Source organism: Thermobia domestica, chromosome 2 (assembly GCF_964235325.1).
Source record: "Thermobia domestica chromosome 2, izTheDome1.hap1.1, whole genome shotgun sequence".
Classification (NCBI taxonomy): domain Eukaryota; kingdom Metazoa; phylum Arthropoda; class Insecta; order Zygentoma; family Lepismatidae; genus Thermobia; species Thermobia domestica.
In genome coordinates, this window is record NC_137455.1 from 177478846 (window position 1) to 177504166 (window position 25321).

At 33.0% G+C, this 25321-nt stretch overlaps 1 protein-coding gene across 2 annotated transcripts in view; it reads right to left on the reverse strand.

The window, feature by feature from the left end:
- Window positions 1-2185: 2185 nt before the first annotated feature.
- Window positions 2186-25321, reverse strand: part of LOC145677526 (insulin-like peptide receptor) — a 495629-nt gene continuing 472493 nt past the window's right edge. For both annotated transcript variants that reach the window (XM_081747998.1, XM_081748005.1), the window contains 4 exons: window positions 23998-24166; window positions 21118-21292; window positions 18692-18828; window positions 2186-5524 (listed from right to left, as the gene is read on the reverse strand). In XM_081747998.1, the coding sequence (XP_081604124.1) occupies window positions 4886-5524; window positions 18692-18828; window positions 21118-21292; window positions 23998-24166 (1120 nt within the window). In that variant the 3' untranslated portion in view covers window positions 2186-4885. The remainder of the gene's footprint in view (window positions 5525-18691; window positions 18829-21117; window positions 21293-23997; window positions 24167-25321) is intronic.

A 25321-nucleotide genomic window follows, 5' to 3' on the forward strand; every position in this document is an offset into this window, starting at 1 on the left:
TGAACAGATTCTATAGCATTTATAAAGTACTTAGCTTCACTATTCCAAATATTAGTGCCGTACTCCAAATGAGAACGCACGATGCAAATTATAAAGTTTTACAAGTGTTGATATTCGAAAAATTACGGCAAAGCCATTTTAACATTGCTAAGTTTTCCTAGCCTTAGAAATTATTACTTGTAAATGTTTACAAAATAATAGCATGTTATCTAAAATTATCCGTAAATCCTTGACAAAGGTTCCAAAATCGATTCTCTGTTTACCGACTGTGTAATTATACAAAAGGAGATCAGTTTTCCTTGAGAAAGTTATACATTTAGTTTTGGTAATATTCAAAGGTAAAAATTATTTTCTGACCGCTTGACAACTGATTCAATATTCTCTTGTAACGTAACTTGATCATGAATTGCTTTAATTTCCTTTAAAAATTTTTATGTCGTCGGCATACATCAAATATCTGCAAATTAACTTTTCAGGTAGGTCATTTACATATAGCAAAAACCGAGATTGGAACAAGAGAGCGAGATTGGAACCTTGGGGTACACCAGATGTTATATTATGAATAGAAGAAATATAGCCATTATACCTTACTTTGAACCGTACCTATTATTTAAGTACGAATCTAGCCACTTTATTATTTGATTCGATAATTTGTACTTACACAACTTAGTTATTAATAAGTGATGAGGTAATTTGTAAAATCAAACTAAATAACATCAATCTGACCTCATTACTGATGTCAGACTGATGTTATTTAACAATAATAATAATAATAATAATAATAATAATAATAATAATAATAATAATAATGACAGCATAAATAGGAACAACAACAAAATAACAATATGTAAGTCATAACAAGCAGGTTGACAATAGCTGACTAAAGTTTTATCTACCAAAATGACGTCGTAGTGTAGAGTTATATGCAGCTTCAGAATTAAATAAATCTATGGATGTATGTGACATTTCGTTGTATAATTTAGGAAGCCTGTAGAACAGAGAACGTTGAACTATTGAAAGTCCAGGTCGTACTGTATGAAATAGATATGTGTTGAGTGTGTGTCTCAAGGGGATTCGGAAATACAATTCTGAGAGTAGCGTTTCGGATCAGAGTTGACCATGAGTGAGTTTATACAGATATTTGAAATCACTGATTTTATGACGAGTGTCAGGTAGTTGAATATTTAGTGTTTGTAACAGTTCATATTTTGTCATCACACATGTGCGAGGTACTCTAAGGCGTACTATTGTAAGAAGTTTAGAACTGAGTTCAGCCAGGATAGGTTTGCAGGAGCTGCCATTGTTCAGATAGGTAAATAATATTCCAATTCAGGATAAATTATTGTCTTGTAGGAAGTTGTTAAGGAAGAGACGTTTCGTATTTCTGTTAATCTGTACAGAAGTCCTAGAAGACGCATCGAGTGCTTAGTGATAGTGTTTATTTGTTCTGTGAAAGTTAGTTTTGTGTCAAAAGTAACTCCGAGATCCTTATGACTGTTTACTCTCGTAATGGGCAAACCATTTATATTGTATGAAGTGTGTACAATATTTTTCTTTAAGGAGATTGTCATGAATTTACTCTTATCGGGATTTATTTTTAGGAGCCATGTGTTGCATCAGGAGGAAAAATTATCTATGTCGTTTTGAATATTATTTTCTTCTGCATTCTCTGAAACTCTGTTTGTTAACGTAAATACAAGCCACAACAGATTCAAATAGTATAAGCTACTATTACTTACCGTATGAAGGATTATATAAATTTTACCTACAAGAAATCCTAGAAATGGAAATTTAATTTAAACTCTTAATCCTCTTTGATATGGGGCTGACTTATGTTCAAGCACACTAAATTTTTCAATAAATTGCGATTTTATATTCAGTGTGAATATAAATAGTTTTCATTCAAGGAGTTCGCGATACAATTCAATGAATCTGTGATGTTACCATAATTCGAAGGGGAAAAAATCATATTTACACTTTTTTTTCTCCTGAAGCCCTAAAAAGAAAGTTCAGCAATATTACGTACATGTTTCCTGAGTTTCGTTGGAGGAAACTGCTCCCTTGTAGCTATATAGTTAACCTTAGCGCCTTTGACGCGGGAGATTAGAGCTCGAAACTCGGTGAGAGTTCATGTGGTACCCTCGCTTCTGAAAGGGACACAAAACGTCCTTAGCTCATATTGTACATTTATTAATCTCTTTATGCGAGGTAAGCGTTCTGGCTATTATTCTAAAAGACCGATCATTCTTCGACCAATTGCAATGGATAAAGTCAACAAGCTATTACTAAGTATTAATGATGGTATCCGTTATTTCTTTCTAAACGTCACATAAATTTGTTTAGAAAGCTGCAGTGGCTCAGTGGTAGAGCGCTCACCTCTGGCGCATGAGGTCCCTGGCTCGATCCTAGCTCCTGACAAGTGGACTTTGTGGTAGACAAACATCTTATGCGTAGGTTTTATCGTGGCTGTCCCGTTTCCTTCCACTTTTCTCATTCCACCATTATTATCCATTTCATCATCACTGTCTCTCCTAGCCTTGATGTATAATTGTGAGGCGTTAAACATACAATATATATATATATATATGTTGTTGAGACTACAGCAAAAAATCCCTGACCTGGACTTTAGTCTATTGACAAGTTTAGTGTGGAATCAATTTGTACCCTACCATACCAGTCACAATCTAACATCCTCATGTTATATTTCTTATTGTATTTATAAATTGAGATAAAAATAATGGAAGGCAGAGATATATTTATTTCACCGTTTATTTCCACACAATGCTGTAACAATCTGACACAGTTTACATGCAACAACTCCTTGATGGACAGCATACTTTATTTTACCCATACTGATGGGTTTATGAATCTATATATAAAGTTTTACATCTGCTGATCTATAGCTGAGTTTTATAATAACAATAAAAGAGAACAAACTTTTCCCCATATATCAGTCTCTGGAACTTCAAGCACTTATTACACTATATTAAAATTGGTATTCTTGAATGTTATGACCGAATAATTCCTCTTTCTCTAACACAGGATAACCTAATACATTTTAAAAAAAAATAGTTTCTACAATTTTCACATTTACCTGTAGTTTGTCGACTTAAAAAATATTTTTCAATGTATTTTTAATAATTCAACAGTTGTAATCATCATTAAATGTTACACTCGCACACATTATTTTGTATGATTAAGTTCAAAAACAATAACAATAAAAAAAACTTTGAACTCATTACACAGGAAATTTGATTATTGTCATTGTATTACAACTGTATAAGAATATAACAACACAGTACAAAATTCCATCTATCTAGTTTCGCTATGATGCTATTTAACTAAAAATACTTATAAAATATTTCCCTTAGCATTTATGACTATTAGTTATTGATTTTGTTACTAAGGTGTGGTTTATCTTGTCATTTCTAGTAAGTTTTAATTAAATAGATAATCACTATACTTTCTTCTTTTCCTTTCTTTTTGATTCTCATAAAACCAGAGAGATAATTGAATACGTTATCATCTTTATCAAGAAAATATGGAATTATTGTCAAAACAGATAATACTGTACAGTGTAGGACGTCATTGCGAAGTGCCAAATCAAAGTGTCTACTAAAATTCCAAAATGAAATTTCGTGACTTTTTTTGTGAATACCAAACATAAAATTTCGTAACTTTCTCAAGAGCGAATTTGGATGCGAATTAGACCGAATTTTCATGCATGCAATAGAAACGTGCTTTGCTTGCGATTTGGTAGCGTCTAAAGCCGACCATAGACATTTTTGGTAGTGAATTTTAACGTTTTATAGAATAAAATTTTCCAATATACTTATATTTGTACAGATAAAAAAAATCGTGACCCAAGAGCTAAATTTCGTAAATTTTTCTTGACTTTCATGACCGATTTCTAATTTTGTGACTTTCGGGACTTTCGTGACCGATAGACACCCTGCAAATGAACATCAGTTGAACTGCTTCTTAATATATTTTCAGTGATTGATAGATTCTAATTTATTCCTGATGGGAGCCTTTCTTTGAACATGGATTCAATCGTGAAGTGGAGGCGTATAAAGGAATTTAGTTTCTCTGATAAAAGTATGATTAACTGATAGTGAAAATTAATTAATTGTAAATCCTCGTTTCACAATTATACACAGAGATTTAAGATGCCGAACTATGAAGCTGATTCCAGGTGTAAAATCATGTAGGTAAAACAAAGGAATGGAGCAACTGCTGATGTGGTTACTGTTAAGTTGGTATGTGAATTGCAGTTTCATAAATCTAAATTAAAATTTGTAACGATATATAAAAAATGAAATGCCATCATGATTTAAAAAATAATGTTTGTAAACATTTGTAAATCACTAACGTTCTTATTAAGACATGAGAGTATGTATCTTCTCATCTGATGAGAATTTTTTATACTTAAACATCGGGGTCTTAAAAAGACCTAGTAAAGATCGATCTCCCCTCGCTTTTGCGTATGTCCACAGCATATTAGATTACTTTGGTTGAGAATATCAATTTGTCTACTAAATCTTGCCCCTGTATATTGAAAAATATCCCTTTTTGTTAATACAGCATAAGTAATATGCTTTCTTTTTCTAACAAATGAAAAAAGGAAGAGAGAAACAATAAGCATATACGTGTAAATAACAAAAGTTATAAACAAGGGAAATTATAACAACATAATTTGTGTTTTTCACCCAAAGAGACAAATTTACTCAATACTTTCGTGTAAAAAAAAAACGAAGTTAAGTATTAGTTTCTTGTGAGAGTTTCATAATGGCACTTGTGTATGTAGTTTATAGTGAATCTTTGGTTTCACTTAATGGAACTCCGAAAATATTTTTTTAAATGCTATCCACAAGTAGGTTAACAACTAGCATTCTGCATTCTTCACGATGTTTAGTCCATGCCTTCCAATCACATATCCATTAACAGTACTTCCATTACTCACTTTGCTTCCCTTACTACTGTCACTTTTCGAATTCTCACCCGACGACCACTGAGGATGCGACGTGATCCGTGGTTCTGATGATATGGTAGTGGTTGTTGGGAAAGGAACTAAAGACCGTGACATACTGCCAGAATTTGTAAAGCGAACTTGTCGGTGGGGCGGATATCCGGATGTCCCAAGAATATCTACTGACAATTGATGTCCTTCATTATCATCATCATCTTCCTCAAACTCACTCCCAGAACCGAGAGAAAAATCTTCAATATCTCGCGACACTCCCAGAGGAGTAGCTGAAGTGACGGGAGCATCTTCTGGTTCCTCCGCTGTCTCGTGGGACCGAATTTCACGTCCTTCGTCACTGTGATAGAATGAGACCTGGGCAAATGAAGAGCTCACGTCTGGAAGCAAAAGTGACACCAATGCTAAGAACGTTGGTCTCTTGGAAGGTTTATGTTGCCAACACATTCGCATTAATTCATACAACTTGTCAGGACAATTTTCTGGTCTTTCCATTACACCACCTTCAATCACATACCGTAACACTTGATCGTTTGAAAGACCCTGAAAAAAAACACATACATTACATAATTAAAAAAACGATTGCTTTTATTTTTGCCAGATGCTAATATATTAGTTGAATAATTCCATATTTTATATTTACTCCACGATTCTGAGTATACCCTTTGCCCTTAGAAAAAATAATTGTTAAAAATGCCGAAAACTGTATTTCATTAATTTGAGAGGCTAATCACTATGAGCTAACCAAATTTACAACTGCAATCAGTATTGTTATTCGTCTGTCTGTAGCCTCTATCAAATTGATGGACAAGAAAATTTCAGAAACTGCCCTAGACTTTCATCATTTTAAACAAATACCACATAGAAACGTTGCAGTTGCACTAAAATGTTTATCTTCGAAAGGCATTTTAAACAATGTATTACTTGATCCTTTTTTGCTATTTATTTTTTTTAAAACTTGCCTGCCGCCTATTCACTCTGATCTGATCGCATTCGGTCACCTCAAAATGTCAGTCCCTTAAATTATCCGCTCTTCGTCCCGCTGAAATTTCACAAATACAAATTGTTTTTGAAATAAAAGGGTGGAACAATCCAAGACAAATAGGATATCTGGTATCTATAACTAAAATAAATTTGGAAGAAGCAATCACATTATATATATATAGGGTGTCTCAAAAGTCCCCTGACATAGGGTAACATTATATATAGGGTCCCCTGACATTATCAGAGTTACAACAAAACGTAAGAGGGAAAACCGACTCCAAATATGATGTTTCCAATCTAAAGTGAAGATTTTTTTTAAATCGAACGAGCCATTTGGGCTGTACACTCTTTGTGCGCCCAATGTTAATGGAAATGCAACGTTGCCATTTACCTGTATAACGAGATTTTCGTTATATTTTATATTATCCAGTTCGAAAATTCAAATAAATAACACCCCACCATTAGCACATTTAGTTTTTATATATATTTTGCAAGAACCATCTATTACCACACATTAAAATTATATACAGCACAACTTACTTTTATTCTCAAATCTCCGTGAAAAACTTTCTGTTGTCATAACAACACGAAACTGTATTTATCATTATATAAATATCTATCTATCTTAACATATATTCTAAATTTTTTTCTTCACAACAGATTGTGTACTTTTAAGCACCGTTGCCCAAAAAAGTTACAATTAAAAACGGAAGTAATTCACAGATATCAGATATACAATATCGTTGTATATATGGCTTCCGATTAGGACTTCTTAGATTGGTTACAACTGAGAAAGAATCCTGGACCGTTACGTATCTTACATGCTTGGTTACCTTACTTTCCGAATAGTCCTCACATATATAAATTATAACACATATAGGTTCATTTTGTCTCAATAATATTCTTACATTCATTTAATAATCAATTCCATTTTAATTCTATAAAATTAACGACGAAGAGGACATTCAAAATGCGACCCTTTTGCTAATTATTTAGGTCCTAAAATAGATTCTTTAATTCAATATCATCCGAGCTCATCGACAAATTCAATTAAAGTATATTGAAATACTACATAACATTTCTTCCATTTGAGCATAATTAAGATGATTATAAAAGACTTTGAAAGCACAATATTGATAAGTGAAGCCAATTACAAAGAAATGATAACAATACTCAAAGTGAAACAAAACAATAACTAATTGAAAATATTTTATCGGACGCCATAACTTTAGCTCAAGCTACATTACCAAAAGATTCAATTAGGTTGCATTGAACCGCAAGTCTTGAATACAGTCCTGTATATTATAAATTCCTCCAGTTCTTTGATTTCTATTTTGAGAATTTCTGCCACCTATGAAATTACTACGAAATCCAGTTCGAGAAAAATTAGATATACTGTTTGCCTGATTTCTAAATGTTATACGATTATTATTTCTGTTTCTTCTGAAATTGGGTTCGGTTCTATTACCCAGTGGCGGCGGTTGGACGTTAAAAGTGGGTAGGCAAGACATGATTTGAACAATTGTATATCAATGTTAGATTTCTTGGTTGTTTCTAACACTGTTTGATGAAAGGTTGTATAACTAATAGAATAGTATCTTTCTTTACTTAAAATACCGTATATCGTATTTCTATTTTATTAAGTAAATTCATAAGAGCAATACAGGTAGGTACTAGTTCTTTATACTCTTAAACAACGAAAGAGTAAGAAGAGATTTGAGTCCTTGCTCATGGACATCTTAAAATTCTGTCAGGAAAATTGTGTTATCAGATTATTTAATAAAGTTGCAAAACAAATAAATAGAAGGGATAATATTAATCATAGCAATGATTAATGACGCTTGTTTTGCAGAAGTTATATTGAAACTAGGAATTAATGAACAACTTATACTTTTTAATTCCACACATGCCATTAAATGAATGTCTTTACTCTTCGAAAATGAAATATAGTAAGTACTGCAAGCATATGCTATGCCATTTAAAAATATATGCAATTGCAATATTAATTGCTTTGAATTGCAATTAAAACGCAATTCCTGTAGCTTTCTTAACTCCATGTTAAGACAAATAACCAATACGTACTGACACAACGGCAAATATATGGCACCATTTCTTTCTATGAAACAGTAATACATACAAAACCTTTACCAGGGTGTCCACATTCTGAAAAATAAGTGAAAGTCAGGGAAAGGTCAGGGAAGTAAAAATGTATCAGGCGAAGTCAGGGAAGTGGCAGATTGGTCAGGGAAAGTCAGCGTAAAATCGATTTAGGTCCATTGTTACTGAATTTATGAAATAGGGTTGATTTCTTTATTGTTACTGGATGCAAAATGTGGCGTTCTCAATGATGATATTGAGGGAGTCAGTGTTCTCTGATATACTTGTTGAAACTAATTTTCTGCGAGAAACACATCTAACTGCATCCTGGCATGTTTGCTCAAAAGGCATTTCTAGAAGAATTCCATGCTTTGTGTAAGAGGATATCTGGACAAGTGGCTGAGAACGCGAAAAAATAGTATCTCCAGAGCTCACAGTGAAAGCTCAGACTGAAGAATTTAAGGAACATTCGAATAAAAAAAAATGAAATGAAATCTTTAAGTGTTACGTTCCACAGTTATGCCAGTTAGGCTAAAGGAGACGGTGATTATGAGAAATGAATGAAATGGTGGAATGAAGAAAGTGGGAGGAAACGGGAGAACCCCGAGAAAACCTACGAGCACGGTGTTTGTCCACCACAAAGTCCACACAGCACGAGTTGGGATCGAACCAGGGACCCCAAGTACCGGAGGTGAACGCTCTACCACTGAGCCACCGCGCCCCCGAACATTCGAATTAATTCATAGCCAATGACAGAGATGGTATTGGACTTGATGAGTTTTTTACTTAGTTTTTTACTTGATGACTATTTTTTTACTTCATAGACTTATGGTCAGTTTTATGAAATTGTGTTTTATCTTCTTTCATGGAAACGCATTTTTTGAAATTGGTGACACAAAAATAAAATTCTCATTGTTGACAACTTACAAGAAGAATCTCTGGTGGCTCAGTGGATCATATATGATTCTGTGATGAGAATAGGTGGATCATCAGGATTAATAATTACAAGAGGTATGATAAATTCAGTGAGAAGTTCAATGAGACAATATCAGGTGTATTTGGAAAAGAAAAGAGAAATAAATGCTGGAGGCGAGAAGAGGAGAGAGAAACGGAAGATTCAGTAACAACTAAAGGAGCTGAAGGAAGAAGAGAAGAAAATTAAACTGCGAAGACAACAAGAAAAATATTCAGATCAATGAGAAGAAAACTATGCGAGAAAGGATGAAAACAAATTTCTAAATGGGTTGCATTAACAACTGCTCCAGCAAAAGTATGTGTTACATAATGTGTTTTTTTTTTAATAATCAGTAAAATCATGTATGGACTGTTTATTACTGTAGGCAATATTATAATATTGTGTAATTAGTATTATAATGTGTATTTTTTTTTCATATCTTAAGTACCCTGTATACTGCACACTTTGGTTTGTTACTTTACATTTTGTGTAATATGTAGGCTTAATCAATATCGGCCAAATGCGCATGTTTGTAAATTTACATTCCTTTATAAAGAAAACTGAAAAAAGAAAGAAACAGAAGCGGAAGAGAACAAGGCCAACTATGTGGATGCTGGGGTTTCTTTCTTTCTTCTATATTTTTAAGTTATCCAGGGGTCAGGGAAATCTGGAACTTTCATCATGAAGTCAGGGAAAAGTCAGAGATTTTTTTCCAAATTGGGTGGACACCCTGTTTACATTTCCAAATGAACCTATATAAATTAGGGTGTCACTTCAAAAAAAGTAGGGGGCAACTGCCTCCTCTTTCCCCCCTTAATCGCCGCTCATGCTATTACCGGTATAACTGAATCTATCATTTCTTCTTACATTACGACTACACTCTTCTCGATCAAATTTTCAACGTAGATGCGGTTCTGGCCTGGAAGTGTTTTAGCATTTCACTTTGACAGTAGAACTTAGGGGAGGGGCAGGAGGGGGACAGAAAAAATAAATAAAACTTAATAACTCTTGAACCACCCGACCGATCTTGATCAAGTTTGCAACGCAGATGAGGTTTGAGACTGGGATGATTTCTATCATTTCACTTTGACAGAGAAATGTAGGGAAGGGGGTAGAGGGGCAGATATACAAAAATCAATAAATATAAAAATTAAAGTGACTATGTTCGTGAATTAATTACTTTTGAACCACCAGATTGATCTCAATCAAATTTTCAACATATATGAAGATCAAACCTAGGAAGTTTTTTTATCATTTCCTTTTTACATTAGATCTTAGAAGAGGGGGAGGGGAAATATACGAAAATGAATAAAACTTAATAACTCTTGAACCACCCGACCGATCTCGATCAAACTTTCAATATAGATAAGGTTCAGGCCTGGGATGTTTTCTTTACTTCACTTTTTCAGTGCAACGAAGGGGATGGGGAAGGGAAAGATATAGGTAAAAAAAAAAAAAGTAAAAATAAAACTAACTATCTTTGTGAGTTCAGCACATTTAAACTACCTGACCGATCTTGATCAAACTTTCAACATAGATAAGCTTCGAGCCTGGGATGTTTTCGTTATTTCACTTTTACGGTGCAACGTAGGGGAGAGGGAGGGGAGCGGGATATATGTAAAAAAAAAATGAAAGTGACTGGCTATATGACTTCACTCTTAAACCACTTGACCGATCTCGATTAAATTTTCAACATAGATGAGGTTCGGGCCTGGGATGGTATTTATCTATTCACTTTGACGATAGAACTTAGGGGAGGAGGTAGGAGGGGTATATATATATATATATATATAAACTTAATAGCTCTTGAACAACCGGACCGATCTCGATCAAATTTTCAACCTAGATGAAGTTCGAACATGAGATGATTCTTGTCATATCACTTTGACGATGTAACTTAAAAGAGGGGAAAGACATTCGAAAATGACCGATATTAGTATCGAATCTATAGTTTTTGAGGTCACTGAGATGAACAGTGACACTTCTGATGTCATTTAAATCCAAATTCAGCCCCGCAAAAATTGTGGGAGGGGATATATATATATATATATATATATATATATATATATATATATATATATATATATATATAATCAAAATGACCAATATCAGTGTCGCATTCATACTTTTCGGCGTCGCTGAGATGAACAATGGTACTTCCGATGCCGTGGCCCGCAACATGGGGGAAGGAGATAGGATATATAAAAATCATCGAAAATGACCAATATCAAGGAGTGCTTTAGTAATAGTAAAAAGTGAAAAAAAGTGACTGACTAACGAAACATTACTATTTTTCTCGATTTAACCCGGCGAAGCGGGTAATTGATGCTAGTAATAAATAAAAATATAAATTACTTCAGCTTACTCAAAATGTTTCAGTTCTTGGTTTCCTTCAGTGTTTGACGTTATGATTTGATGATACGACAATTATAGTATACTAGCATCAATTACCCGCTTCGCTGAGTTAAATTAAGAAAAAATAACAATATGTTCTGTTAGTCAGTCACTTTTTACTATTACTAAAGCGCTCTTTAATATCACTCACTTTCTATGATTTTATATAACCCCTCCCCTCACTATGTTGTGGAGCACGGCATCAGAAGTGTCACTATTCATCTCAGCAACCACGAAAACTACGGATTCGACAATAATATCGGCCATTTATGATCATTTTTAAATGTATCTCTCCTCCCCCACCTTTAAATTACACCGTCAAAGTGATAAGACAAAAACCATCTCAGGTTTAAACTTCATCTAGGTTGTAAATTTGATCGAAATCGGTCAGATGGTTCAAGATATACCTGTATATATATATATATCCCCTGCTTTCCCATAGATAAATACCATTCCAGTCCCGAACCTCATCTATGTTGAAAATTTGATCGAGATCGGTTGGGTGGTTCAAGAGTTAAGTTTTATTTATTTTTTATATATAAATCTCCCCCTCTGTTGCTCCTCCTCTATGGCCTACCGTCAAAGTGAAAATATATAAAAAATTCCAGCCCCGAACCTCATCTATGTTGAACATTTGATCGAGATGAGTCTGGTGGTTCAAGAGTTATTAAGTTTTATTTATTTTTATTGATCTCTCCCCTCCACTCCTCCTCCCCTAAGTTCTTTTGCAAATGTGATATGATAAAAACCTCCCCGGTCCGAACCTCATCTATGTTGAAAGTTTGGTTAAGATCGGTCGAGTGGTTTAAGCGTGATGAAGTCACACAAACAGTCACTTTTATTTTCATTTTTTAAACTTATATCTCCCCCTTCTCCCTGCCCTACGTTGCACCGTAAAAGTGAAACGACGGAAACATCCCAGGCTCCAACCTTACCTATGTTGAAAGTTTGATCGAGATCGGTCGGGTGGTTCAAGAGTTATTAAGTTTTATTTTATTTTATTTATAATTCCCCTCCTCCCTCTCTCCTAAGTTCTACCTTCAAAGTGAAAAGCTAAAAACACTCCCAGCGTAGAACCGCATTTAGGTCAGAAATTTGATCAAGATCGGTCGGGCGGTTCAGGAGATTAAGAGTCACAAACATAGTCACTTTCAATTTTATAATATAGAAGACTAGCATGTATTACCCGCTTCGCTGGGTTGAAATAAATAATTTAAATTCACATCTTTGTATCTCATGTATTTTATTGCCATTATTATTATTATCATTATTATTATTATTATTATTATTATTATTATTATTATTATTATTATTATTATTATTATTATTATTATTATTATTATTATTATTATTATTTTGCTTATTGCAGCAAGCATGTTTACACAGCAAGCATGTTTGTTAATCTTTGGGAACGTTATGATGTAGTAACAATCTTTACTCTTAGCTGTAAATAACTAATTATTTCCCTAATTTAATTAGTGTCACCGTTCATCTCAGTGACCCCAAGAACTATAGATTCAACACTAACATCGGTCATTTTCGACCATTTTTAAATTACTCCTCCTCTCCAAGTTGCGGGGTTGAATTTGAATTTAAACGGGATCGAAAGTATCACTGTTCATTTAAGCAACCCAGAAAACTGTAAATTCGACACTGATAGCGGCCATTTTCAATCATTTTTATATATCTCCTTCTCCCCCTCCCACAAGTGACGGGGCTGATTTTGGATTTAAACTGGATCGGAAATGTCACTTTTCATCTGAATGATCCCGAAACCTATGGATTAGACACTAATATTGACCACTTTCGCTCATCATTATATATAACTCCCCTCCTCCGTACTGCGGCACACGGCATCAGAATTGTCACTGTTAATCTCAGTTACTCCTGAAACAATGGATTCGATACTAATATTGGTCATTTTCGATCATTTTAAAATTTATCCCCCTCCCCAACTATCAGGTCTGAACCTGGATTGAAATAACATCAGAAGTGTCACTGTTTCTCTCATCGACCCCGAAAACTATGGATTCAGCACTAATATCGGTCATTTTTGATCATTTTTAAATTTATCTCTTCCTCCCCCTCCCCTACGTTGCATCTCAAAGTAAATAGCCTAAAGCAATCCCTGCCCCTAAACTTATGTAGTTCAAAATTTGATTGATATCGGTCGGGTGGTTCAAGAGTGATAAAGTCACAAAAGCAGTCTTTTTTTTTTTTTTTACATATATCTCCCCCTCCTCCTCCCCTACGTTGGTTCGTCAAAATGAAACGATAAAAAACACCCAAGGCCCGACCCTCATATATGTTGAAAATTTGACCGGGATTTGGTGATTGACCAACCGCGATTCAAAAGTTATTAGGTTTTGTTAGTTTTTATTTACACGCCCCCTCCCCTCCGCCGCCATTGGATCTAACGAAATCACAAAACTGTTTCCAGATCCGAACCTCATGTATCTTGAAAAGATTGAGATCGGTCGGATATTTCAAGAGTTATTAAGTTACAAAAATAGTCACTTTCAGTTTTATATAAATTGATTTTTATATATTTCCCCCTCCTTCTCCTCCCCTACGTTGCTCCGTCATATTTAAATTATAAAAACAATCCCAGGCCTGAACCTCATCTATGTTGAAAATTTGATCAAGATCGATCGAGTGGTTAAGGAGTTATTAAGTTTTATTTATTTATTTATTTATTTATTTATTTATTTATACCCCCTCCTCCTCCCCTATCCCTCAGTTCTATCATCAAAATGAATAGCCTAAAACCTGCCCAGTCTCGAACCTCATCCATGTTACAAATTTGATCGAGATCGGTCGGGCGGTTCAGGAGATTCAGAGTCACAAACATAATGATTTTCAATTTTATATATATAGATTATGATAAAAGTGATGAATGTGATGTAAATGTAATATAAGAGGGAATTTTGACAATGTATTGATGTTATGATGATGTCAAGGAAGATGGAGGACAAGAGATAATGAAGTACGCTAATAACTATAATAAGTCATGGAAATTTGATAACAACTAAAATTGATAATGACAAAAAATAGCAATTGCTAGTTAATTGTTAAGTAACTCTATTGATGAAAGTTCCCTACGACGAAAGTATAATATAACATAAGTATACCTGATCGTAGTTTCACGAGTTCGTGACCTATTTATTTTATATATATGGGGTGTTTCAAAACAACACAGACAACGTTTGGGAGGTGATTCCTGACACCAAGATAAGACAAAAAGTCTAGACCAACCTGGGTGCACAAATGCTTCCTTTCGGAGTTATAAGCTGTCGAAAACAAGAAAAAATTAACTTTAAGGACCCTTAGCTCCAAAACTATGGGACCTACTGTAGTCGGGTCACTTATGAACTAACATTTGCCGTATCCAAGTATCCATGTTTCAGAATCCTGTTGTACTTTTGCAACAATTTTTATGGAGGTAGTTGGTAAGTACTTCAGATTACATGCCCGTAGCCAAACTCCCCAAAACAATTTTTGCGTGAATACCTTAGAATTCTGAAACATGTATTTTTGGATAGGGCACATATTAGTTCCTAGGTAAAGTCTTGACCCGAGTATGGTAGGTCCCACAATTTTGGAGCTATGAACCTTTAAAGTTCATTTTTTCAAGTTTTCGGCAGCCTATAACTCCGAAAGAAAGCATTTGTGCAACCAGGTTGGTCTATACTTTTTGTCTTATCTTGGTGTCAGGAATCACCTCTCATACGTTGTCGGTGTTGTTTTGAAATACCCTGTATATATATACAGTAGAGCGTCGATTATCCGAAGTAATTGGGGGACATGGGTGTTCGGAAAACTGGTTTGTTCGGATAATCGAACTGTACATGTTTATTTGCCAAAAAGAAGTACTGTACAGTAAATTTATTCATAAAAAGAAGTGTGCTGATTGTTGAAACACAGCGACTAGCGGCTTGGCCGGTCAGCAGCGCCTTATGAAGGCCCCATTAGAAGCAATGTTCCGCCAGCGGTGGCTCAATGCGGCGACTACTGTGGGAAACTTGGTTTGGGAGTGAGGGGGATGATGGACGGTAGGGTGGGAGAGTAACAGGTGCGAGCGAGTACACAGTTCGGTTAAGCAGTCGTTCGGTTGACCGACGTTCGGATAATCGACGCTCTACTGTATATATATACTGTATATATATATATATATATATATATATATATATATATATATATATATATATATATATATATATATATATTGACAACCTAGTTATTTAGTGTCTAATTGGGGATGTAATTTGAGTGATATTGAGCGCTTTTTATTTATTATTTAAAATGAGTGGGAACGATTTTATATTTATGTGTGAGAGGTTAATTTAATTATTATTTATTAAATGGGGATTAATATAAGTAAGAAAATAGTAATTTTATTTTATTGATAACAATTATATTTCTTATAGATAAAATTTATGATTGTAAGTGTTGTGATGTGTTAATAATGAATAATTGGAATATTTGCTAGATGAGTATTGCTTTGATTGAGTATTGAATTTTTGAGCCTTGAATAGGAGTAATATATATTTGATGGTTTTGATGATGTTTTAATGATGATTTAGGTGATGGATGTAGCTTTTTAAGTTGATACTTTTAATTAGTGGTTGATGTAGATGAGCATTGAGTTATGGAATACTTTTAAATGCTAATGATGACTTGATGTTTTTTGTGGATAGAATAATGTATTTTATGATGATTGTTTGTTGACTGTTATTTGATTGTCCCGCTGTCTTTGATTAAATTTTTAAAGACTTGATTATGTAGACTATTAAGGATTAATTTTTGCTGATTTTAAAAGCTGTTTTAAGATTTTTGAAGACTGTGTTGAACTGACTGTTTACTGCTGTTTTAAACTGATTTTTAACAACTTTTGTTTTCCAGTTTTGTTTAACCTGGTTTTATTTTTGTTGTTTGCTGGATGGCACGTGCGATTTTCTTTTACTTGGAAAAACAAATTTTTTTTATGTGTTAAGACTCAAAAATTGCAATTTTTGACACACTTTGATTTTTTGATTTTAAGCAATTTTTTTTATATTTGTGAATGTGTGAAATGTTTACAAAAGTTTACAATTTTTTTTTTGTATTGTAACCGACAGCATACTCCACCATGACAACCTAGTTACTTAGTGCCTAATTGGGGATGTAATTTGAGTGATATTGAGCGCTTTTTATTTATTATTTAAAATGAGTGGGAACGATTTTATATTTATGTGTGAGAGGTTAATTTAATTATTATTTATTAAATGGGGATTAATATAAGTAAGAAAATAGTAATTTTATTTTATTGATAACAATTATATTTCTTATAGATAAAATTTATGATTGTAAGTGTTGTGATGTGTTAATAATGGATAATTGGAATATTTGCTAGATGAGTATTGCTTTGATTGAGTATTGAATTTTTGAGCCTTGAATAGGAGTAATATATATTTGATGGTTTTGATGATGTTTTAATGATGATTTAGGTGATGGATGTATTTTTTTTTAAGTTGATACTTTTAATTAGTGGTTGATGTAGATGAGCATTGAGTTATGGAATACTTTTAAATGCTAATGATGACTTGATGTTTTTTGTGGATAGAATAATATATTTTATGATGATTGTTTGTTGACTGTTATTTGATTGTCCCGCTGTCTTTGATTAAATTTTTAAAGACTTGATTATGTAGACTATTAAGGATTAATTTTTGCTGATTTTAAAAGCTGTTTTAAGATTTTTGAAGACTGTGTTGAACTGACTGTTTACTGCTGTTTTAAACTGATTTTTAACAACTTTTGTTTTCCAGTTTTGTTTAACCTGGTTTTATTTTTGTTGTTTGCTGGATGGCACGTGCGATTTTCTTTTACTTGGAAAAACAAATTTTTTTTATGTGTTAAGACTCAAAAATTGCAATTTTTGACACACTTTGATTGTTTGATTTTAAGCAATTTTTTTATATTTGTGAATGTGTGAAATGTTTACAAAAGTTTACAATTTTTTTTTTTTGTATTGTAACCGACAGCATACTCCACCATGACAACCTAGTTACTTAGTGCCTAATTGGGGATGTAATTTGAGTGATATTGAGCGCTTTTTATTTATTATTTAAAATGAGTGGGAACGATTTTATATTTATGTGTGAGAGGTTAATTTAATTATTATTTATTAAATGGGGATTAATATAAGTAAGAAAATAGTAATTTTATTTTATTGATAACAATTATATTTCTTATAGATAAAATTTATGATTGTAAGTGTTGTGATGTGTTAATAATGGATAATTGGAATATTTGCTAGATGAGTATTGCTTTGATTGAGTATTGAATTTTTGAGCCTTGAATAGGAGTAATATATATTTGATGGTTTTGATGATGTTTTAATGATGATTTAGGTGATGGATGTATTTTTTTTTAAGTTGATACTTTTAATTAGTGGTTGATGTAGATGAGCATTGAGTTATGGAATACTTTTAAATGCTAATGATGACTTGATGTTTTTTGTGGATAGAATAATATATTTTATGATGATTGTTTGTTGACTGTTATTTGATTGTCCCGCTGTCTTTGATTAAATTTTTAAAGACTTGATTATGTAGACTATTAAGGATTAATTTTTGCTGATTTTAAAAGCTATTTTAAGATTTTTGAAGACTGTGTTGAACTGACTGTTTACTGCTGTTTTAAACTGATTTTTAACAACTTTTGTTTTCCAGTTTTGTTTAACCTGGTTTTATTTTTGTTGTTTGCTGGATGGCACGTGCGATTTTCTTTTACCTGGAAAAACAATTTTTTTTTATGTGTTAAGACTCAAAAATTGCAATTTTTGACACACTTTGATTTTTTGATTTTAAGCAATTTTTTTATATTTGTGAATGTGTGAAATGTTTACAAAAGTTTACAATTTTTTTTTATAATGTACAGTATTTGGCTTATGCAAGAATTGATGCATTGTTTGCATTACTTTCCTGCATTGCTAGATTTTTAACGAAACATTTTATTTACATTATTACGCTGACTATTGAATAATAATATTTTGCAGCTTGCATTATACTTAATTTGTAATATTTAATTACTTTAACCTTAATATTTTATAAAACGCGATCCTTGCAATACAAACATTAATTAAAAATAAAATTAAAATTATACATAATTTTTAATTTGAAAAACGAATACTGCCAGCCATAATATATATATATATATATATATATATATATATATATATATATATATATATATATATATATACAGCAACGGACATAGTGAAGTTGACGTGAGATTACCTGATATGGTTGTGAAGCCAACGTTGCCATTTCCCACAATACAACACCGTAGCTCCAAACATCAGAATGACTTGTAAAAATTCCATCCTTCAAACTTTCAGGCGCCATCCATCGAACAGGAAGCAAACCCTTTGTACCTAAAACAGAACAAGTTTTATGCATCACTACATTAGCGGAAAATCTCGTTACGATATTTATTTAACAACACTTTATTATATATTAATTCTAAGTTTACTTCTATTGTCCTTATATACTTAAATCACATTGATCCCAGCACAGCTCCACCGACCTCCATTTGATGGATTTCGAAAGTATGATTTGCAACACAAGACTAAATAAATAATTAATAATTTTCTGATCATAGTATATACTTTTTTTATTAAAATAAAAATAAAATAAGCCGTTACAGTTTCAATAACTCAACATTATTTTTATCAGACGTTACTTGGAAGAAATGTTTTAATAATATTAAATTATTATTGTTATATAATTTTAAATGTTACATTTTATAATTTTAAATTTTAATATGAAACAATCAGGTATTGTTATAAATTACTGTTTCATTTAAAATTTTTTATACAACTGTTTTCTTTTTTTTTTTCAAATTTCTCTTTTATAATAATTATTTTAATAAATTATTCCAAATATACATTAATCCTGAAGTTTTTCTCTATTCAATGTTCTATCAAATAATTTTATTTCTATTGCTTCTCTTACTAATTTTCACATCCGTGATTTTTTATCCTTCAATTCGTTCTAACAATCTATCCCATAATTCATGTATTAGAAGTCCATTTCTCCGTTCATTAATCTTCACTTCTTTCTTTCTTAATCCTCCGCTTTTCTTTCCATTTTCTTATTATTGTTCTATTCTCTTTTTTTAGACCTTGGACCCCTTCCCGATCTATATCATGCCCCGTTTCTTTAACATGTTTGTATATAGTGTTATTCTCTCTTTTAAGCCTCATATCATCCCTATGTTGTTTCACTCTTTCCTTAAGCTTTTTGCCTGTTTCTCAAATGTATATCATATTACAATTTTTACACTTCACTTCATACACTATTCCTTTTTCATTAATTTCATGCGAATACTTTTTCATTTATGTTTTTTCTCCTATTTCTCATTTCCTTAACCACTTCCAGAACTCTCCGCCCTCCTTTTCTGTATGTTTTCACACCACCTTTTCTTAATAAGTTCTTCAGTATCTCTCTCTTCTCTCCAATGCTCTCTATCCCATGCCATTTTCTCTCCCCCTCTTCCTTTTTCTCTTTTCTCCTTCCTTTCCTTTTTTCCCTTCTATTCTGCTCTTCTTTATCTCTTTGTTGTACCCTTTCTTTTCTAGTAAATTGTGAAACTTCTCTATGTCTTCTTTCTTTCTTCTTTCTTCCTTCTTTTTCTTCCAAGTAACGTTTGATGAAGATAACGTTTCATTATTGAAACGGTTACGGCTTATTTTAATTTTAATTAAAAATTATATACTCTGGTCAGAAAACTGCAGGATCGTTGTGTTACATGTGTCAACCTACAAAACAACTACGTTGAATAAAATACTATCACTGTGTACCTGGCGTCATGTTTTCACTCCGAGACCAGAAACTGATCTAACCCCCGTCGTATGTATTAATCTTTTGTGGCAGTGACGAGCAATTTATCATGTACTGCGGCTCAAATCCATATTTGGGTCCATTTTCAGTCCCCTTTCCGCCTTGAGACGACAGATTGTTCATAATAATGCTAATGCTTATTATTATTCTGTGTATCCTGTGTTTTGTTTTATATATCTAGGCCAATTAGGGCCTAAGCCACAGTCGTTTAAAGAAGTAACTCGATGAAATCGGCATTTTTCTAAAATTCGGCTCAATACCAAAGGTTTTACCTTATAAAACGGGCTCGGTAATCAAGAGATTAAAGAAAATATTTTCACAGATAGAAGTCAAGTTTCAATTCATGCATATTATTAAATATGATGGTCAGCTACACTCTTCCTGTTACTCATAAAGTTAAAAAGAAAAAAAGGAATAAATCATACATTTTTACAAATCATCGGCCGGATCCAGCCAACGGATTGCCATTTGGCTACCCTGCTCTACGGTATACAGAAAAACAGAAGAATCAATTAAACAAGAGATATGGCGATACTGAAATAATACAGTACTATAGGTAATAATTAACTACAGTATTACGTAAGTTATAAAATTTAATTACAATTAAATGGTATTTCAATTTGATATCTAACAAAAAGTTTTATAGAATAAGTATCATAGTACATCTACTTTTAAAAGTATGAAAACAAACCATCTAATAAAGAAGATGATTGCCAAGCAATATACTGTTTGTTAATCAAATATATTTATGTATGTTGAGTTCAAATTTATATTAGAAGTCTATGCACTAGAGGACTGTAATTGTTTATTAAGGAGAATACCTTTTCTGTAATAGTCAGTCTCGTAAATATCTCGTGTCATTCCAAAATCACCAATTTTCACTGTTAAATCTTCTGCCACCATACAGTTCCTTGCTGCCAAATCTCTGTGCACGAATTTCTTGGCTGATAGATATGCCATACCATCTGCAACTTCAATTGCCATTCGCAAAATTCGCTAATAAAAATAAATAAGATACATTACACAGTAAGACATTAAATTGCATAAATATTTTTTAAAATGACTTACATACAAATAAAATCAACTCAGACTGTGCAGTAAAGCCCACGGGCGTCTCTGGCGGGGGACAGGGGGGACGCGTCCCCCCAAATATTTTGAGTACGAGATAAATGAATCAATGCTGAAAGTATTTAGATCTATATGGAAGAAGTAAAAACATAGGCTGAACAAATTAAAGTTATGTCTGTTCTTAAACATTAGGTTAATGTGATTAGAATGTCCGGCTGACGTGTGTCACTTTCAAAGAATGATTTTTTTTTTTTTTAATTTACGAATCTTGGTTAGTTAAAATGGTCTCGGCTGCAGGCACACAATTTTTTCAATGGTTTCCATGACAAAGGGAGACTGGACAAGGGAAGGAAATGATGTATAGAAAGTTTATCTGCGAATTAAGAAGGGAAATCTACAAAGACAGGGAAATATACAATAGAAGCGAAGGTGACAAGAAGAATTTAAAAAGATAGAGAAATTTGAATATTATATATGAGAGTAAATTTCATGCGAATACTGTAGAAGGGCAGCAAGGGACAACTACTATGACAATATAGAAACTAAAGATAGAAATGAGTGTTTAATGACCGAACTGAATTTGAGAAAGATGGAAAGAATACATTGAGGAGCCGGATGACAGCAAGAATAAACTGTATATTTTAGACATTCAAACGGAAAACGAAGTAATAGAGAATGATTCATTGGACAAGTTCAAAAACATACAGCGAAATGAAGAACAAAAAGATAGAAAATATACCTTTTGAATTTATTAAGAATACAGAAGAAGAATGAAAATCAAAAATTCGAAATTCGCAATCAAATCAAGCGTCATCGTAATACTTTTTTCAGGGTTAAGATTTTGTTAGCTAAAAAATCGAAAAATATGAGGACTATAAAACTACACTGCTGTAAATGCATTTAAGAACACTGAGCAGGAATTCACCGGTAGGAATGAAGGTGAAGAAATTACTTAAGGACCATATTATATATAAACTTAATTTTTCTTTTCGGCAAGTAGTCTACCAATGATGGAAGAAAATTATGATGAATTGTGTTGCTAAAGATAGAAAGAGCGGATGCCATTAGTAAAGTAGATTCCAGTTTACTCGTAATTTTGACATAACTTTAGTTGGGGTCTACTAGCATTCTAGTTGTTCCCGTTCTTCCCAATTTTAACATGCCAGAGACGCCCATGGTGAAACCTATAAGTTCGCCACCTATTTAATTTGCTACTGCATATGTAGGTACCACGAAAATATAACCATATGTTACAGATAGTACGTAAATTGTCACTTACGTTAGACTGGATATTTTCTGTAAAACCAAAGATGATATCTGATATCTTTTACTGTCAACACTAAAAGAATACAGTTTCGATTTTCAATGGCTATTTAAACATCTCCAGTGCTTTGCACATTCAAGTCAAAAATGTATATGTGTCTTGTAGGTGAATTTCGCCGTTATCAACTGTGGAAACACGTTGAATTAGTATATATATATATATATATATATATAAACCAAAACCATCATTCAACTGATTAAAATTAATAATTGATTTCAACCGATCATTTTCCACTTTCAGATACTTAAAACCATGGAGGTGGTAATCTAACATACGGTACAATAGTTTTCTTCTGAAATTTTCTTATCTTTTAAACACTTGTTGCTGGCAAGATCAGCTTTCACTTGTCCACATAATATGTTCTACATATCGTATTTGACTGCAAGTTCATTCCACATGCAAATCTTCAACGTAATTAAATACATAATGATTTTCGTATGATGATTTTTCGTTCAACAATGAACTTTGATACCAACGCTTTAACCAATTCTCCTGAGATCAGCGAAATAAAGTTATGCCAAGTCTGGCCAGAAGAAAGTTGGGTGATCATTTGTACTCACCATATGGTGGCGGCCATCCGGCGTAGTGAGGACAATTGGGGAGCTACTTGATAAAAAGAAGTACGAGTTTTGGTCTAGAAAGGCAGCATTAACGGCAAGGGGAGCCAACATGCTTATCACACATCACTTCAAAGGCATGAATGTCACAAGCCGGTTGTTAGGCTCTAGCCCCATAAGGGCTGTTGCGCTAGGAGCTTAGTTTAGTTTAGTTAATGTCTTACTTTGGCATATATTATAATTCAAAATTGAATTCTATAGCATCTACAAACTGAATAAATACAATTGTCACCTCCGTGTATTTCACATCTTAAATATACTAAACAGTATTTTACTTATGATTTTATAACGGCATAGACGTCTTCTTTGTGTCACAAACATATAATATAGCTCAACTGATGGTGGTGTGCGTTCTCTATAACTAATTCCCTTGGATCTATATTAGTTACTTTGTTTCATTGCATTTCATACATGCAACACTGGCACAAAATCATTTTAATTCTTTTTCTTATTGTTATATTTTTCCTTTTACACGTTGAAACATATAAGCTCTCTCGGTATACTTGCTTAAAAACTAACTTCTTTTTTTTTTTTTTAAATGATGTCCTGTAAATAAGATAAGCAAACAATTGCAAAATTTAATCCATATAATTAACATTAAACTAACAAAAAGGACCATACGAAAAAAGAACTAGGGATGCACTATTTCAATTATACAAGAAATAAAATAATGTAACTTCTATCACATTTACCTTTAACGTTGGAGGTTGTTTTCCAGTGCTGCCTTCAGCTGCTTCTGGTCGATGAGAACGCAAATAGGATTTTAAATCTCCATTCGACATTAACTCCATTATAACCAAAGTTGGTTGTCCCTGAGATACTACACCAAGCAGCTGTAAGACATGGTGAGTCTTAAAGGCTCTGAAATAATAGAATATATTACGTCAATATTTCTTAATTATTTTTCCAGTATTTCACATACAAACCAAATGCACATAGGTCACGTCCCTCTTGTCTTCTTCCATTAGTACGTAAGTGTTCAACGAAAGCAAATTTAAGATATTGGGTTAAGGAATGATTCACGAACGTTTTTTTTTCTTTCTTTCTTTCTTTTTTTTTATAATAAATCAAATAATACACTCTGCATTGTTGTTTACATACTCTCATCATCCAGTAGGTTTTATAAGCCTCGGCGAAACAAATCTCCCGGTCTTGGCTCAAAGAAATAATCCAATCCAGTCCTAATCTCACATCATTATTAAACGATATACCGCGTAAAGTATCAAAAGATATGGAAGTCAGATGGTGCCAAGTCTGGAAAGTATGGAGGAAGAGGCAACACTTTCCATTCGACTTCAAGAATCGCAGTTATTTGACGACGTGAGGACGTGCGTTGCCGTGTTGAAGAAGAACACCATTTCGCTTATTCTGTCTTTTTCTTTTCATCTTTCTTAATTATTTCGTCGGATCGATGCAATTGTTGAACATATAGCTCCACATTCAATGTGTGATTGCACTCAAGCAGTTCTTAAAGAATTATGCCTTCCTAAGTCACCACACATAAAATTTTGTCCCCGGAGTCGCTTGTTTGTCGGGGATGAGCAATTTCTCTCGCTCCTTCATATTGACAAGTGGCACCATTTCACATCGCCAGTGATAAAACGATAAAAAAAAAAAAAAAGTTTGGGACCATATGTTAAGCAATGTCAAGCGAACAAAGCCTGTGGCGATTGTAGAGCGTTGATTTTTGTTGTTTTCGTTCAAAATGTGTAGCACCCAAAACGCCGAACTTCTGAATCTTGCCCATTGAATGAGGATGGTTCACCATAGCATAAACAAATTTAAAAAAAAAAATCAGAATCCATCTGTTCCTCCAATAATCTGGTCATTCGAGGTGGATTACCGTGGAGAAAGTGATTCAACTCTACTTCATCGAACTCAATTGGTCGACTAGTGTGTCCTTGACGTCAAAATTCCCATTTTTGAAGCGTGAAAACTTTGAGGTATCGCTTCTTTACACATACAGTATGAATCTCTGGAACAAATTCAGCGGCCTTGGCAACTTGATTAAATCCA